The sequence below is a fragment of the Vipera ursinii genome, assembly GCF_947247035.1.
Source record: "Vipera ursinii genome assembly, chromosome: Z".
In the NCBI taxonomy this organism is placed as follows: Eukaryota; Metazoa; Chordata; class Lepidosauria; order Squamata; family Viperidae; genus Vipera; species Vipera ursinii.
This window is the reverse complement of record NC_139517.1, coordinates 87,027,613-87,042,739: the sequence shown is the minus strand read 5'-3', so window position 1 is coordinate 87,042,739 and position 15,127 is coordinate 87,027,613. Positions and strand designations below refer to the sequence as shown.

The 15,127-nt window shown below is 38.0% G+C and overlaps 1 protein-coding gene across 1 annotated transcript in view; it reads right to left on the bottom strand.

Moving 5' to 3' along the window:
• Positions 1-15,127, bottom strand: part of RFTN1 (raftlin, lipid raft linker 1) — a 110,771-nt gene that overhangs the window by 75,295 nt on the left and 20,349 nt on the right. Inside the window, exon 3 of the mRNA XM_083376171.1 lies at positions 124-310. Within this exon, the coding sequence (XP_083232297.1) occupies positions 124-310 (187 nt within the window). The remainder of the gene's footprint in view (positions 1-123; positions 311-15,127) is intronic.

Genomic DNA, 15,127 nt, shown 5'->3' with positions numbered 1-15,127 from the left:
AAACACACAAAACATGGTCAGCCTATAGAAATGTTCATGCTTAGTGCAATAAATAGTAACGTGACACTGCTATGATTTCTGACCTGGATCGAAGCTCAGTAGAAAATCTCTTTGTCAATTTACCTTTCCATTTTCTTGATCAGTACAGCCCTGAAGATTTGCTCCTGAAGTGTCTTCTCATTCTTATTAGGTGGCTGCAGAAAGGGATAGATAGCAGCCAAATGGAAGCCCTGATAGTAGAAGTCTTGCAGTTGAAGTGGAAGATCACGTAAGGAAGACAGCTTGATTACTGCTGATCTTGGTAACTCTGCTGGGGAAAAAAAGTAGATTTATCAATAAAAAGGTAAAGGTAAAGGTTCCCCCGCACATTCGTGCTAGTCGTTTCCGACTCTAGGGGCCGGTGCTCATCTCCGTTTCAAAGCCGAAGAGCCAGCGCTTGTCCGAGGACGTCTCCATGGTCATGTGGCCAGCATGACTAGATGCCAAAGGCGCACGGAACACTGTTACCTTCCCACCGTAGTGGTCCCTATTTTTCTACTTGCATTTTTACGTTGAATTATTCTCTGCAATTATTAATATTTTAAACATTTACAAGTATATCTTTTATCAGTACAAAAAACTAGAAAAAAACGCCACATTGTGAAATACAATAGCCACCACTGATATAAGCTTATCTTAAAAATGGAAAATTGGGGCATTTTTGGTAACCCAACTTATAAAACCATAAAACGAACCCTGGTACTTCACTGAGAATTAAAGTATCTGCTGTTGATATCAATGAAGAATATTGATAAACATCATAAAGTACATCACTGTCATGTCACTTTCTGCGTGAGCATACAAAGCAGCTATTGTAGCAACCTGAGGGGCAAAGCTGAAGCAAGCTTAAAGATGAGAACAGAATCCATGATAGGTAAGAGCACTATTTCTTTCTCTGACATGTGTTTTCTTCTTTCTTTTCCAGTCTGTAAGGAAGAGATATATAACTTACATCTTAGAATTTAACTAAGGGCTCCATGGAATTGGAGGGCATGTTACTCACATTACTCACTCAGTTTGTTGCCAAAAATTTAAACTACAGAAGGCCACCCATTTTCCTAAATTGTGACAGGGAAGCCTCAGCCTATTTTTGGCTTTCTCCCTTCAATAAAAAGATCTCCAAACTGGACCACGAAAAGGGTCAAAACCTGGCTAGTGGGTGCTCTCAGCCAGTTGCATAGACAGATGCCGTACTCTCTTATATTAGAACATGCACTGATAGTGTAACAACAGAAAAGTGCATTAGAGTTTACGGGAACTGTAAATCCTGGATGACTGCAGAGATATGAACACTCCTGAGAGCCCAGGATTTTGCCTTTAAGGCAGGGGACAGGGACACATACAGAGAGGCCAGGGCAAATCTTAGAAGAGGCATTAGGATGGCGAAACAGCAATATAAACACAAGGTGGAGAACCACCTAGCACACAATAATTCAAGGCAAGTGTGGTAGGGACTGCAGCACTTAACCAACTATAAGGGCAGTACAAGGAGCATGATTAACACCGATGCCTCGTTGGCTGAGGAGCTCAATATCTTCTTTGCTCGCTACTAGGTAAAAAGACCAGACCCCGTAGCCTCTGCTGGCCGGCCTTCTGATTTTCAGCAACTCACCCTATCTGAAGACCAAGTGAGAACTGTATTGAAGGCTGTGAATCCCAGGAAAGCCGCAGGCCCAGATGGGGTGCTGGGGATAGTGGTTAAGAATTGTGCCGACCAATTAGCAGGGGTCCTGACAAGGATTTTTAACATCTCCTTGCAAACGGTATGTGTACCATCGTGTTTGAAAGCAGCTACCATTGTCCCAGTCCCCAAGAAAACTGCAGTTGAGTGCCTGAATGACTACAGACCTGTTGCATTAACATCTGTAATCATGAAATGCTTCGAAAGACTGGTTCTCCAACATCTCAAGACATGCCTCCCACTGGATTTCGATAAACATCAATTTGGCTACAGGGAGAACAGGTCGACAGACGATGCCATAGCTACTGCTTTACACCTGTAGCAAGTCATCTTGGGAAACCTAGAAGCTATGTCAGGATGCTTTTTGTTGATTATAGCTCAGCTTTCAACACCATTTTGCCGAGCTCTCTCATCGAGAAGCTAACTGACTTGAAATTTCCCCCCTCCATCTGCGATTGGATTCAAGACTTTCTTAGGGACCGGTTACAAACAGTGAGGGATGGGTCTGCTTTGTCCAACCCCCTGAAGCTTTGCACCAGCTCGCCACAGGGCTGCGTGCTTAGCCCCTACCTGTACTCTTTGTACACATATGAATGTTTATCATCCAACCCATCTACTGCGATAATTAAGTTCGCAGCTGATACTACTGTGGTGGGTCTTATTACAGGTGGGGATGAGACAGCATACAGGGCAGAGGTACAAAAACTATCCATATGGTGTTGTAACAACTTGCACCTGAACATTAGCTAGACAAGAGAGATGGTGCTAGACTTCCGGAGGAAAAAGGAGGAGCCTGCCCCACTTTACATCGGGGAGGACTTTGTGGAGAGAGTTTCCTCCTTTAAATTTCTGGGAGTCTACCTCTGTGAAGATCTTAAAAGTTAATACAACCCAGGTGGCCAGAAAGGCCCAACAGAGACTTCACTTTCTCAGGGTCTTGCAGAAGAACAGGATAGAACAACGGCTAATGACCCTCTTTTACTGATCTACTATAGAGAGCATCCTCTCGTACTGTATTGTGGTTTGGTATGCTGGTCTGACAGCTGCAGATAGGAAAGCATTACAGAGGGTGGTAAGCACAGCACAAGACAACGTGGGCTGTCCCCTGACACCACTGGATGACATCGCCAGGGCTCGCTGCCTTGGAAGAGTGAGGAAAATTCTCAGGGATGACTCACACTCTGGACGGTACCTCTTTACTCTCCTACCATCAGGTAGGAGATACAGGAGTATAGCCAGCCATACCAACAGGCTGAAGAACAGCTTTTATCCATGGGCTGTTAGGCTTTTGAACGGGAAATAGTTTTATAAACTTTATGCATGATTGACTTGCGAGGCCGGTGTGTTGTGCAATTAGCTTACATGGTGTAATAAGATGGAGGGTTTGTGTCACTGTGAGTTGGGGGGTGGGGGCACGAAGGGAGGCTCAGCCAATCTCAACGTATATACATGGTTGTACTTTGACAATAAAGGTTCATTCACTCATTGGTAGAAAAACAACTGGCTTTCATACTAAAAACTACACAAAAAATGCACGGTAAAAGTTTGTTAATTTGTCTTAGCAATCCTAAACCAGCCCCCCCAGAATCTTATGATTATGGCACATATAAGTACAGTAAATAAATACATAAAATGTATAAAAAGTCTTTAAAATTTGTTATTGATTCTCTCCAATGATCTCAGGGCATCCTCTTTATTACATCTATTACTGAATGGGAAGAAATGTTTTTACATGAAAAGTGCTCTAGCTGCAAGGGTCCATGTACTCTAACTGTGCTGCATTTCAAATCATGATTCAGGATTTATCTACTGTATTGAATTAATATTCAATATATATGTAAACAGTAAAACCTCACACAAACTTGCAAGCAAAGGGAATTTATCAAATATCATGAGAACAGTCTGTACTATTTGGAGAAAGGTATGCTTGACCTCAGGAAAAAGTAGCCAGCAGCTACCTCACATAGAGTCAGGCCAGGTGTGCTTTGTCAGGAGTGGAAGGAAGACACAAAAGATCAGCTGGCCATAGCAGGGTGTGTGAAGTAAAGGACAATAGGGATGGCTGGAACTTTATGCTGGGGTGCGGGGCTGGCTGCTGCAACACAGGGTTCAAGATAATACTTCAGCAACAATGCCACTGGCATTGGGGCTGAAGTATAGGCCTGAAGGCAGTGGCAATTGGTTAAGACTGCTGAAAGCCAAACTACTTCAGCCCCAGTGCTACTTTCCCAGGAATGCCACTATGAAGGATGAACAATAGGTGAGAGATTGAGGGGGGAGAAAAATGGAAGAGGTTGTTGAAGCACCCCTGCAATTGTAAGTCCGGGTAAGCCATCAAATATCCAAATGTTTATCACACAACTGGACAGCTACTGCAATAGATGTTAACTTCAGGGACAGGTGTATTATTTGTTCAACATTGCTGTAATTTCAAATGGTAACCAAATTAATGGTTGTTAAGCAAGAATTGCCTGTGAGCTCCTTTTTATTGTAATTGTATAATAGTCATCAGAAAAATATTGTACAGATAGGCCTAAGTTCACAATTATAACAAAGTAAGAAATAATGAAACCCTGGGACTACCAATTAAATTCTACCTCATGTGAATTATGCGCCATTTTTGGAAATATATCATATTTTAATGCCAAGATGTTTATGGTGTAACATACAACAGTTTTGTGATTAGATGTTATTATAAAAGTAATTATCAATGCTTATATTTTTTGCACTTCATTTCCTGGTTTAAAAAAAAGTGAAAGCATGTTAGATTTTGTTAACATATTAATGACTTTTTAAATGTTTGTAAAAATTCAGAGAAATTATTTAAACATATGACAGTGCTGTCCTGCTAAAATTAACAACACTTTAGGGAGATCACAGTATACATCACTGACAGAGAATCTGGTATGAAAGGGGAAAGTAACTGTGCAAATGAAGCCAGAAAACTGAATGCCAAGTGGAAAGGATCACCCCACTTGTTTAGTACTTCATTGCAAAGATTCTTTAGTTTTATTACCTTGATACTACAACCTAAAATGCTCAGGCACATACAGCTCCTATAATTGTTGGTTACTGACCAATGAACCTATTCAAATATGGCCATTAAATTCTAATGTTTAATTTAATTAAATTAAGTCAAAAACCCAACTGAAAAATCTCTAAGACTGCCCCAGGGAAGCCACTAGAATATAAACTGACAGCAAACCCCACTTCTTACTACTAATGATAGTAAGCAGTAGCACTAATGATGTTAATAGCACTAACAGTAGCATTAATAGCAGTAGCATTAATGATGTTGCCTAGTTGTAATGAAACATCTGCAAGAAAACAACCAAGCTCAGAGAGCACAAGGACTCCTCTCTTCAACTCTGAGCTACAAATATACTCCTTTATTAATAAAACTACTAATATATATTCTTATTGATATTTTTTATACTGAAGTACTTTGGAGTAAGCAGAGGGAGAAAGAAACTTAGCTGTTATTAATAAAATCTTTATCTAAATTATTTTATTTAGAAATAGTAGAAAATTTTCAGAAGAATTATAACATACAGACTACTATTTCCAATAATGTCAAGATTTTATTCAGCATGCTACATAGCTAGTCCTTGACTCATGATAATAATTGAACCTGCCCTTTATGGTCAGACACTGTGATGGCTATTAAGTGGTCACATTATTTACAACCCTGGATCCAGCTCTCCCCGATGCAGTCATTAAATGAATATGTAGGTCATTAAACTGAGTTTGGGGTGCCTCGGGGCTCCAGTGGAAGCCTCAGGAGGCATAGTGCAGGTCCTGACCTAGGCCTCCCAAGGTTTCCACCATTTTTATTTTTATTTTATTTTAATTCCATTTATATCCCGCCCTTCTCCGAAGACTCAGGGCGGCTTACAAGCTTTCATTCTATGTATATGCCTGCTTATTAGGGCTTTCACACACACACCCAAGCGGCATTATTACAAAGTCAGCTTAATTTCCCCCAACAATCTGGGTCCTCATTTTACCTACCTCAGAAGGATGGAAGGCTGAGTCAACCTTGAGCCATTCCCTGAAGGCAGCCTGTGGTTTGCTTCCTGACCCTTGGGGTGCCTGGTTCCCATCCCCATTGGATCCTATCCTCTGCTCCTTACCCCATGTTACCAATAGTGCACTTACCTTTTAAAGATCTCTGGAGTTCAGGTTAAGGAACAAAGACAAGTCTTCCCATTGCTGGGCTATGTGGCAGTTGTTCTAACACACTATAGTTAAGCATTGAACAATATAGTAAGAGGTTGTGTTGCAATATATTTAAATGATATTGACATACACTATATATGAGTTTATGACTTTTCTCATGGGAAGAAAAAATTTGGCTAAAGCCTCCAAGCTCTGTTCTGTTCAGTTCACAGGGCAGCTTTTAAAAAGTATTTATTATATGCTTCAGCAAATACTATAAAATCAGCTAATGGAGCTAATATGATCAATGTCCTCAGCAGACACTGGAAAACTTGGATGCAAATATACCTTAAAGTACAGTAAAGGCAGTTTCTAGCAGGCTAGGAAAGGTCTAAGGTCAAAGGACAGCAAGCCCTGAGTGTTATTGGACAAATATAATTGTACTAACCCATTTAAACAGCTACTATTCTTCCATGTGGTTAGTAGTAATCTGTTTTGTGAAGCAGAAATAAAACCCCGAACCTGTAATATCTCCCTATCACAATGTTAGGAAATTGTATGAACTGTAGTTGGCTGTTAAATCCTAGGGCCTGAGTGGTGCAATGAAAAGTGCCAAAATGTAGCTAATGAGAGAATCAAAACCAAGATTTATTTCAAATGCCAGATACATTACTGTATTGGACTTTGCATTCATGTTCTTAATAGGAGGATGAAGAAATGAAGATGAAAGCAATAGCAAAGTAAAACCCAGTAAACTCTCACTCCCCCACAAAACAAACAATAAAATAGGAGGCAGGATATGAAGCAATGTGTGGAAGCTACCCAGAGAGAAATAAATCCAACTTGGAATAAAAGAGAAAACTTCCTGACAGTTAGAACAATAAGTCAATGGAACAGCTTGCCTCCCAGGATTGTGAGTGAATCATCCTTGGTGGTTTCAAGAAAAGATTGGACAACTATTTGTCTGAGATGGAATAACAACTCTTGCCTTGGATTAGAAGACCTCCAAGGTCCCTTGGTGAGCTGAGCTCCATACATGTGGTATAGGTTATCTTCCCATGCTATCTTATTAGAGAGAGAGAGCAGGCAATTTTTGAACCGTATCACATATTATACTCCCATTCCATTTTTCTTCGGCACTCAAGATGACCAATAACAATTATCAACATAACATACAAGCAAGCCTGATAATGGTCCAACCGCTAGCTCTCTGGTATACAAGGTTAACTTGTGTGTAATAAAATCCTTTATTAATCTCAACAAATCCAACATGTTATGCAAGTATTCTACTACGTTACCATTTCTGGAACAGTAAAAGGGCATTGTTTATTACCACCTAAGCAGCTGAAACTTTAAATCAGGAATAAGCAGTCCATAATCAGCAACTGCTCTCAAAATCTTTTTTGTGATTCACAAAGACCTTGAAACTACACAGCACAGCTGTAATACAAGAGCAAACCAAGGACAAATGGATTTTATTTTTTTATTTTTATTTTTATTCCATTTATATCCCGCCCTTCTCCGAAGACTCAGGGCGGCTTACAAGCTTAGCAGTAGCCTTCATTCTATGTATATGCCTGCTTATTAGGGCTTTCACACACACCCCAAGTGGCATTATTACAAAGTCAGCTTAATTGCCCCCAACAATCTGGGTCCTCATTTTACCTACCTCAGAAGGATGGAAGGCTGAGTCAACCTTGAGCCTGGTGGGATGTGAACCTGCACTAATTGCAGGCAGCTGGTGTTACTTAAGGAGGCATTAGCCCACTGCTCCACCAAGGAGCAGTGAACAACTTAAAATAGGTGCAAGATAAGATAAACTTAAAAGTCTTCAAGTTAGAAGCCGCACCTGTTAACTTCATGGATGTATCCACAAATTGAAAGTGCCAACTAGATTTATCATTAAAAAGCAATACCTGTGCATACATTACTGCTCTGACATGCAGACTGCCCAATTCTAAATTACTAGAGGTAACATCTTGTTGGCTGCATCTATGCTGAATTCAAAGTGGTCTCAGATCAGAATTCAAAGGAAGAAATTTGGAGTGGAATGCCCATAGGATTTAACATGCTAATAAATACTTAAGAGAGGTTAACTCCTCTTTGTTCCCACAACCCATGAGTCTAACTGGAAATTATATGTAATATAACATGACTCCTCCCATGCCTGGACTTTTTTGCACTTATTATTTGCACCTGACATTGCCCTCTATTGTTTTGACATAGTCTTATTGGCAAATCATGAATTGGCACCAAGTACTTTGAAATGAAATGAAGATTTCAGATGACAGAAATTACTTATGCTTCCATCCTCTTTAGTCAGTGTATTTTGATTTAGGATTTTACTCGAAATGATTACAATCTCATCCACTGATCTCAAATAGACCTATGTCTTACTGATTCAATCCAATCCACTTTGCTTACGTCATATCCAAGAATGAGGAGTAAAACACATTATTGTATCTTAATTTCTGTGTATGAAATAATCTATGAAACTACTTGAATTTATGCTCAAGGTAAAACTTTTAAGTTTCCTATCTATGTATAAGACATCTATTTTAATTTTTGCTCCTGTCCATTTGGGGAGGTGGGGTACCAACCTGAGTACAAATGATCTGTATAGCTCTAAACTGAAATGTTCTTGTCAGCAATTCAAGCAAAATATTACAAAGAAAGAATATTAGAAAGGAATCAGAGACCGCACATTTCCAAAGATCAGATACAGCTTTTTTTTTCCTCGAGGAAAGAAATACCTTAGAAGGGAATGAAAAACTCTCATTAGCTTCTTGTATGAACTGTATCTTTGATCATTAGGCTGAAATTTGACAGAAGTGCCAAGCAACAAACTTTTCACCAAGTTCTCATAATAGGCATTGTACAAAGTTCATTTCAAATAACAGGGAGCCTTCACACATTAAAAAGATTAAGACATTTGAAAACGAAGAAGTCCCATAGGTGTCACTTATTTACAAATGAAAATATCAAAATAAATTAATCTGAAAATTAAGAATAAAGTATGAAGTCTGGAAATTAAACCGATAGAATCTTGAAGAAGTTAAGGGATGATGCAGATAATAATGAAAGAATGAAAATCAGTCTGCTACTGATACTGCAACCATTTTCTTATATAAGAATAACAAGGAGTGTTATTGTATGAATTAATTTGTTACCTCCCATCATACTCTTTATTAAAATGCAAAACAAACTGACCTCTACTTGTACTCTGCATCTGAAAAAGAAAAAAGAAATAAAAGAGAAAAGAAGAGGGAAAGAATGGCACGATAAGCAGTCTCTTGTTAAGCTGCTGTTATGTGAAGTTTGGAACTGTTTCAGAATAATTTTTATTTTGGTACTGTATTGTGTTTATTTCAGAAAGCTGTGCTCAGAAACAGCATCTGTCTTTTCTCTGTAGCTCTGCTTCTTTTTTTTAACCAGCTGGGTTGACTGCCTTGATGAAGCTTTACAAATGATCAATAGCTAAAATTAAAACATATTTGCAAGATTATTTTCATTGTTCTTCACCACATGTTCACTGAATAAAATGCTTCATTATTGTCTGACTTTTTGTTATCAAACTGCACCCCTTACACTTCCTGTCAGTTTTGCTATCATTTGTTGAGAGAGAAAAAGATTGGGTGGTTTGACAGATAACTAAGTATTAGATAGTAAGCAATCTTTAGAAACAATCATCCATGCGCTACTTTACATGTTTGCTTATCATTTTGAAATTATATTTTTGTAAGCAATGTAATGTAAAAAACTGTATTTTGTACTATCATATTTCAGGGGCTTGTTAGCCATATTATAAATATGACACACAATGGAAATGAAATAACATCACGAGATGAGACCAGTTCCAATTACGTAAGAAAAATTGCGATGTCTTTAAAATCTAGGGCATTTATTACCACGATTATATCTCATGAACATCTTAAAAAGTCGTCTATAAAGAGATTGATGATCCTTTTTTCTGCAACTGTTTTATTTAATTGTAATTCTAGATATAATTAAAAATTGTTGGCCACCTGTTAGATACAACTGTTGTTTTACAATTTTTTGACAGAGAAAATTCAAACAGGGACATACAGATGGAATATCTAATCACAATAACAAAGGGAAAATGTTGCATATTTGGATGAAATTACAAAAGCCTGTTTTAAGCTTATCTGAAAATCTCCATGTGCTGAAATTTATTTTCTCCTCATAACAAGGATTTACTGAAGATGTTTTGGCTTGAGCACATACCTGTGCTTAGAAGTAAAACAAGATGAGTCCTAAAGTTTGATACTGCCAATTTTTAAACAATTTTCTAGAACCCTGAAACTTTATTAATTCTATAATTTCAAGTCTAGATGTTTGTGATGATGCTCTAAAACCATTATATGTACTATGTCATTTATTTTCCAAGCTAATATCAAATATGGGTCCTATAATGTTCCCTAAAATGATGTACATTTTTGCTATTCATTCATTTTTTTCAAAGATTATGATATCACAGAGGAGGTTCATTACGGAGTATCACACAGTATAACATAAAAGTGATGAAATATGAAACATCCAACTTGCTTTTATTTTTTATATACTCCCTGGAAAATGTATCATGGTCAGTCACCTAAAGCCCTAATAAGCAGGCATATACATAGAATGAAGGCTACTGCTAAGCTTGTAAGCCGCCCTGAGTCTTCGGAGAAGGGCGGGATATAAATGGAATTAAAATAAAAAAAATATTGTGAGTAAATTAATACTGTATATTATTCTTGACACAATAATTTATAATTGTATCTGTATTCACTTAGTTTAGGAAGTACTGTTGGAAGACGGATAGTTCACACTGCTTTATTTAATCACACTGCAGTGTTAAAGTTCTTTGTTCGCATAGCTGATGTTAATTGCTTAAAATAGCATGCTTTGCAACTGAGAAATCAAAAAATGAAGAACCGTGTAAGGCATGGGAAGAAATGGTAGTTGATTAAAAGAGGGAGACTATAATTTAAAAATAAATTAACTATGGAAGATAATCTGTGACATTTCCAGCTACAAGAGAAAGCATTACATTAAAAGAAGATAAATAGGTAATAGAATTATTATTTTTTTGCAGGAGGTTCAGCTGTACACAAACCACTTTATGAGATCCCAAATGCCTTAGAATGCTCTATGCTTTCTTTTCAAACTACCCCCTTGGATAAATATTTAATAAATATTTTATGTGCAATTATACATGTATTTGGAAGGGTTTCTCTAATTCTATGTGTGTGTTATAATAACAATTTATTTGTTTATCCTAACTCTACTAGCATTTCTTAAGTCACTGCGGATTTGGGGTTTTTATCAGACATATATCTAAATTTTGGGTGAGCTTATCAATGTGACTTTTATTAATATGACTGCAGCTGTGTAGACTGGATTAGATTATCCTCAGATGTCATTATTAGAGTATTATAATTTTTGCTTGTTTTCTTTGTTGGCTTTAATCCAGGGTTCCCCAAAATGATCAATACTGACCCCAAGGCTTGATGGGACTATCTAAGACATGCATGTCAAACTGCCAGCCCGCAGGCCAGATGCATCATGCCGAAACCATCATGCCGAAACCACGCCCACCCCATTGCCGGCAATTGGGGAAATTCATGATACGTAACGCAATATCGTGAGTTTGACATGCCTGATCTAAGGGCTTATTATATTCAACAACCTGAAATTATAGCTGCCAGTTTTTTAGCCTTCATTCACATCAACTTCTGCCCCAGAATCTAGAATGTCATAATGTATCAGCGTAGTATCTGCATGGATCCAAGCAGTGCAGCTTTTTGTAATTGGCAGTAATATAAATTTTGTCAATGTACAGATTTTTCTAAAGTGATGTCCAAGACTTTTGGGTATGGCACTCAGTATGCTAATAATTTCTGGGATCACCACTATCAGTTTGTGCCATATTCTTTCAGCTTCGGTTTTCAGATATTGATACTTCGTGATTTTCTCCAATTCTTTGTCTTCTATTCTATTAACTTCGGCTATTGCCACATCACTTATCCACACTTTCTTCTTTTAATCACAGTTAAAACTGTGGTTTTTATGTGCCAATGCTTTCTTTCTTTGTATTCAGGAATCCAAGTTTATCTTGTTCAATTTCAATTACTTTTTTATTAGTAATAGTAATAGCAAGTAGTACTATAGGTGTCCTTACGACTTACAACCACAATTAGCAAGCAAACTGGACCAAACTTTGCTTGCTAATTTTGCTAAGCAAGACATTTAACCAAGTTTTGTCCCCTTTTACAACCTTTCTTGCCACACTGGTTAAGTGAATCACTGCTGTTGTTAAGTTATGGTTGTTGACTGAATCTGGCTTCCCCATTAACTTTGCTTTCAGAAGGTTGCAAAAGATGACCACATGACCCCAGGACAGTGCAACCACAAACTAGTTGCCAAGTATCTGACTGTTGATCACGTGACCATGGGGATGTTGCAATGGATGTGTGAAAAATGGTCATAAATGACTTTTTTCAGTGTAACTTTGAACACTCACTAAACGAATGGTTGTTAATCAAGGGCTATCTGTATTAGTTAGAGTAGAATGTATTAAATTATTTTCCTATAATAAATGTTTGGTGATCAATGAAGAATCTGCAACTTCATGAAGGGGTCAATGATCTAAAGAGTTTGGGGACTCTAATTCTACAGTTACTGGCCAAAGTCACAATGGCAACATGGATGGCTATATAAATAGATGTACATAATAAATAAAATAAATATTGGATCTTTATAGTACAGTTTGAATTTCATTTGTGGCATTTAATTTTAATTTTAATATTGTAATGAAATGACATTATCTAAAGTTATTTTTAAAATCACTGAATTTTGTAACATAGTTCCAGATTCTAAACCAACTCTGAAAAGGAAAGCTAAGTTACAGTTCAATGTTAATTCTATATTTACTTTATTTCACTCTGTCAAAGATATTCCACATTTATAAAAAAAAATTCAAGGAAGTAGGGAAAATTTATCAGGTTTTCTGCATCTTCAACTAACTGAAATGACAGTTAAAAGTATGTATAGGTATTATTTAATAGATACACAAAAACATTGGTTAAAACAATTAATAAAAATTATTCACTGAAAATGAATTGCTAGGTAAGCTCGCCCTGAAAGAGCATAGAAATGAGAACCATAAGAGGAATGCTGTTCTAAAGTAAGAGGACTACTATTGAGAATATCGTTCCCTAGAGTCCAAACCCTCCAACTTCTATTCGGTTAGACCACAGGTCTGCAACCTGCGGCTCCGGAGCCGTATGCGGCTCTTTCAGCCGACTCCTGCGGCTCCTAGTCCTCTGCCATGTTGCAGTCCAAAAAAAAACACGTGGGACTAAAAAAGTTCAACCAATCAATTCAAATATGCGGGGTAGGTGCATATCTCGCCTTGGCTCCACTCTTCAGTCAAACCCTGTTCTGTGCATGCGCGCATGTACGCAAATGCGCACACATTTTTTGCGGCTCCCAGCTTTTCCTTTTGTGAGGGAACCGGTTCCGAGTGGCTCTTTCACTATTTCAGGTTGCTGACCCTTGGGTTAGACACTTGTGGTATTTTTTTTTCTTTCCTAAAGCATTTAAGGCAAGCATATTCTACATGAAGAAATGAATCTAGAGATAACAGGAGCCCAAGTTATGTAGGCTTTTATCACCAGCACCCTGAATTCGGTCTGGAAACCAACTGGCAATGGACAAATACAGTTTTTACAAGATAGATGTAATGCTTTCAAAAAGACTATCATTCAGTAGGTATCTGTACCAATTACAGCTTCTAAGGGCTTTTCAGAGGCAACCACATAAAAAAATGAACTATAATATTAGTCTAACTCAGATAACAAAGATACAAAAGAGTGGCTTTTTTTTAATCCCATTTATATCCCGCCCTTCTCCGAAGACTCAGGGCGGCTTACAATCTAAAGCACAAATCAATTCTATGTATATGCCTGCTTATTAGGGCTTTTGCCCCCCCCAAGCGGCATTATTACAAAGTCAGCTTATTGCCCCTAACAATCTGGGTCCTCATTTTACCTACCTCGGAAGGATGGAAGGCTTAGTCAACCTTGAGCCTGGTGGGACTCAAACCTGCACTAATTGCAGGCAGCTGGTATTACTTAAGGAGGCATTAGCCCACTGCTCCACCAAGGCTTCAAGTGCTTAGTGATCCAGGAAAGCAAAGACTAGTAAAAGGCACTAATAGTTCTGGTGGATGATCATCTGAACCTTCATGGGGAAATATACACCCACTGATCCTATTAAACTTCTCCAAAGCATTTCATACTACTGACTATGGAATGCTGCTGTACTGCCCTTAAAGGCTGGAAGTCTCTAGTGTAGCAGCCACCAAACCTTTGGGCATCAGGGACAAGGTCTGTGGAGAGAGATTTTTCTGAGGACCAGAGGGGGGATGGTTTTGCATGCTACCCGCATCTTGCGGATGGGGCTTTGCTTGTTTTCACAGCCCGGTTTCTGGCATGCTGCGGCCTGGTGCCAATTCAGACTGGGTGTTGAGGACCCCTGCTCTACTATACTTGACTCATTTCTCACCTCACCTTCCATTGACTACAAGCTCTCTTTCCCATCACATTGCCATACCTTTCTTAAAAGTCTTCTAGTCCTTAAGGAGATGCTTCAAAATGCACACAAAATTACTAGGGAACAAGGGAAGATAATTCATTTTGCAGGAGCATACTTGTATGTGTATCCCATGTTTTGAGGAGCTTGACATAGTCTACTTGCTGAAGAAGAACAAATTCTAAATAACACTACAATTTATTCAGTCTGAAATGAACATAAGAACAATGAAACCACACCATATGAAATAAAATGTGTGAATTGCTTACTCAGGTAAAGCAATTACAATTTATCTTTGTTGGTTCATTAGTGACATTCACTAAAGTTTATTTTTCCCCTCCATGAGAATAATGTACATTCCTCTATCATCAGTTGGTTTACATTAACTCTTAGTCAAAAAACAAGATTTCCCATCTTCTCTCAGTAGGGAAGCTGTCACCACTTGGGAAAAAAGATTTTAACCATCCGTCTATCAAGCAGCAGTTGTGTGGGTGTTTAAGCAATTTCTCATTATTACAAGATGATCTATCAAAATGCACATGTTGGACCTTGGCCATAATCTCCAAACTGCAAGCTTACCTTAGTTGGTTATTAAAAAAATTATCCCAATTTGTGTACTGTACTTCTCAAATAATATGTATATGTATATGT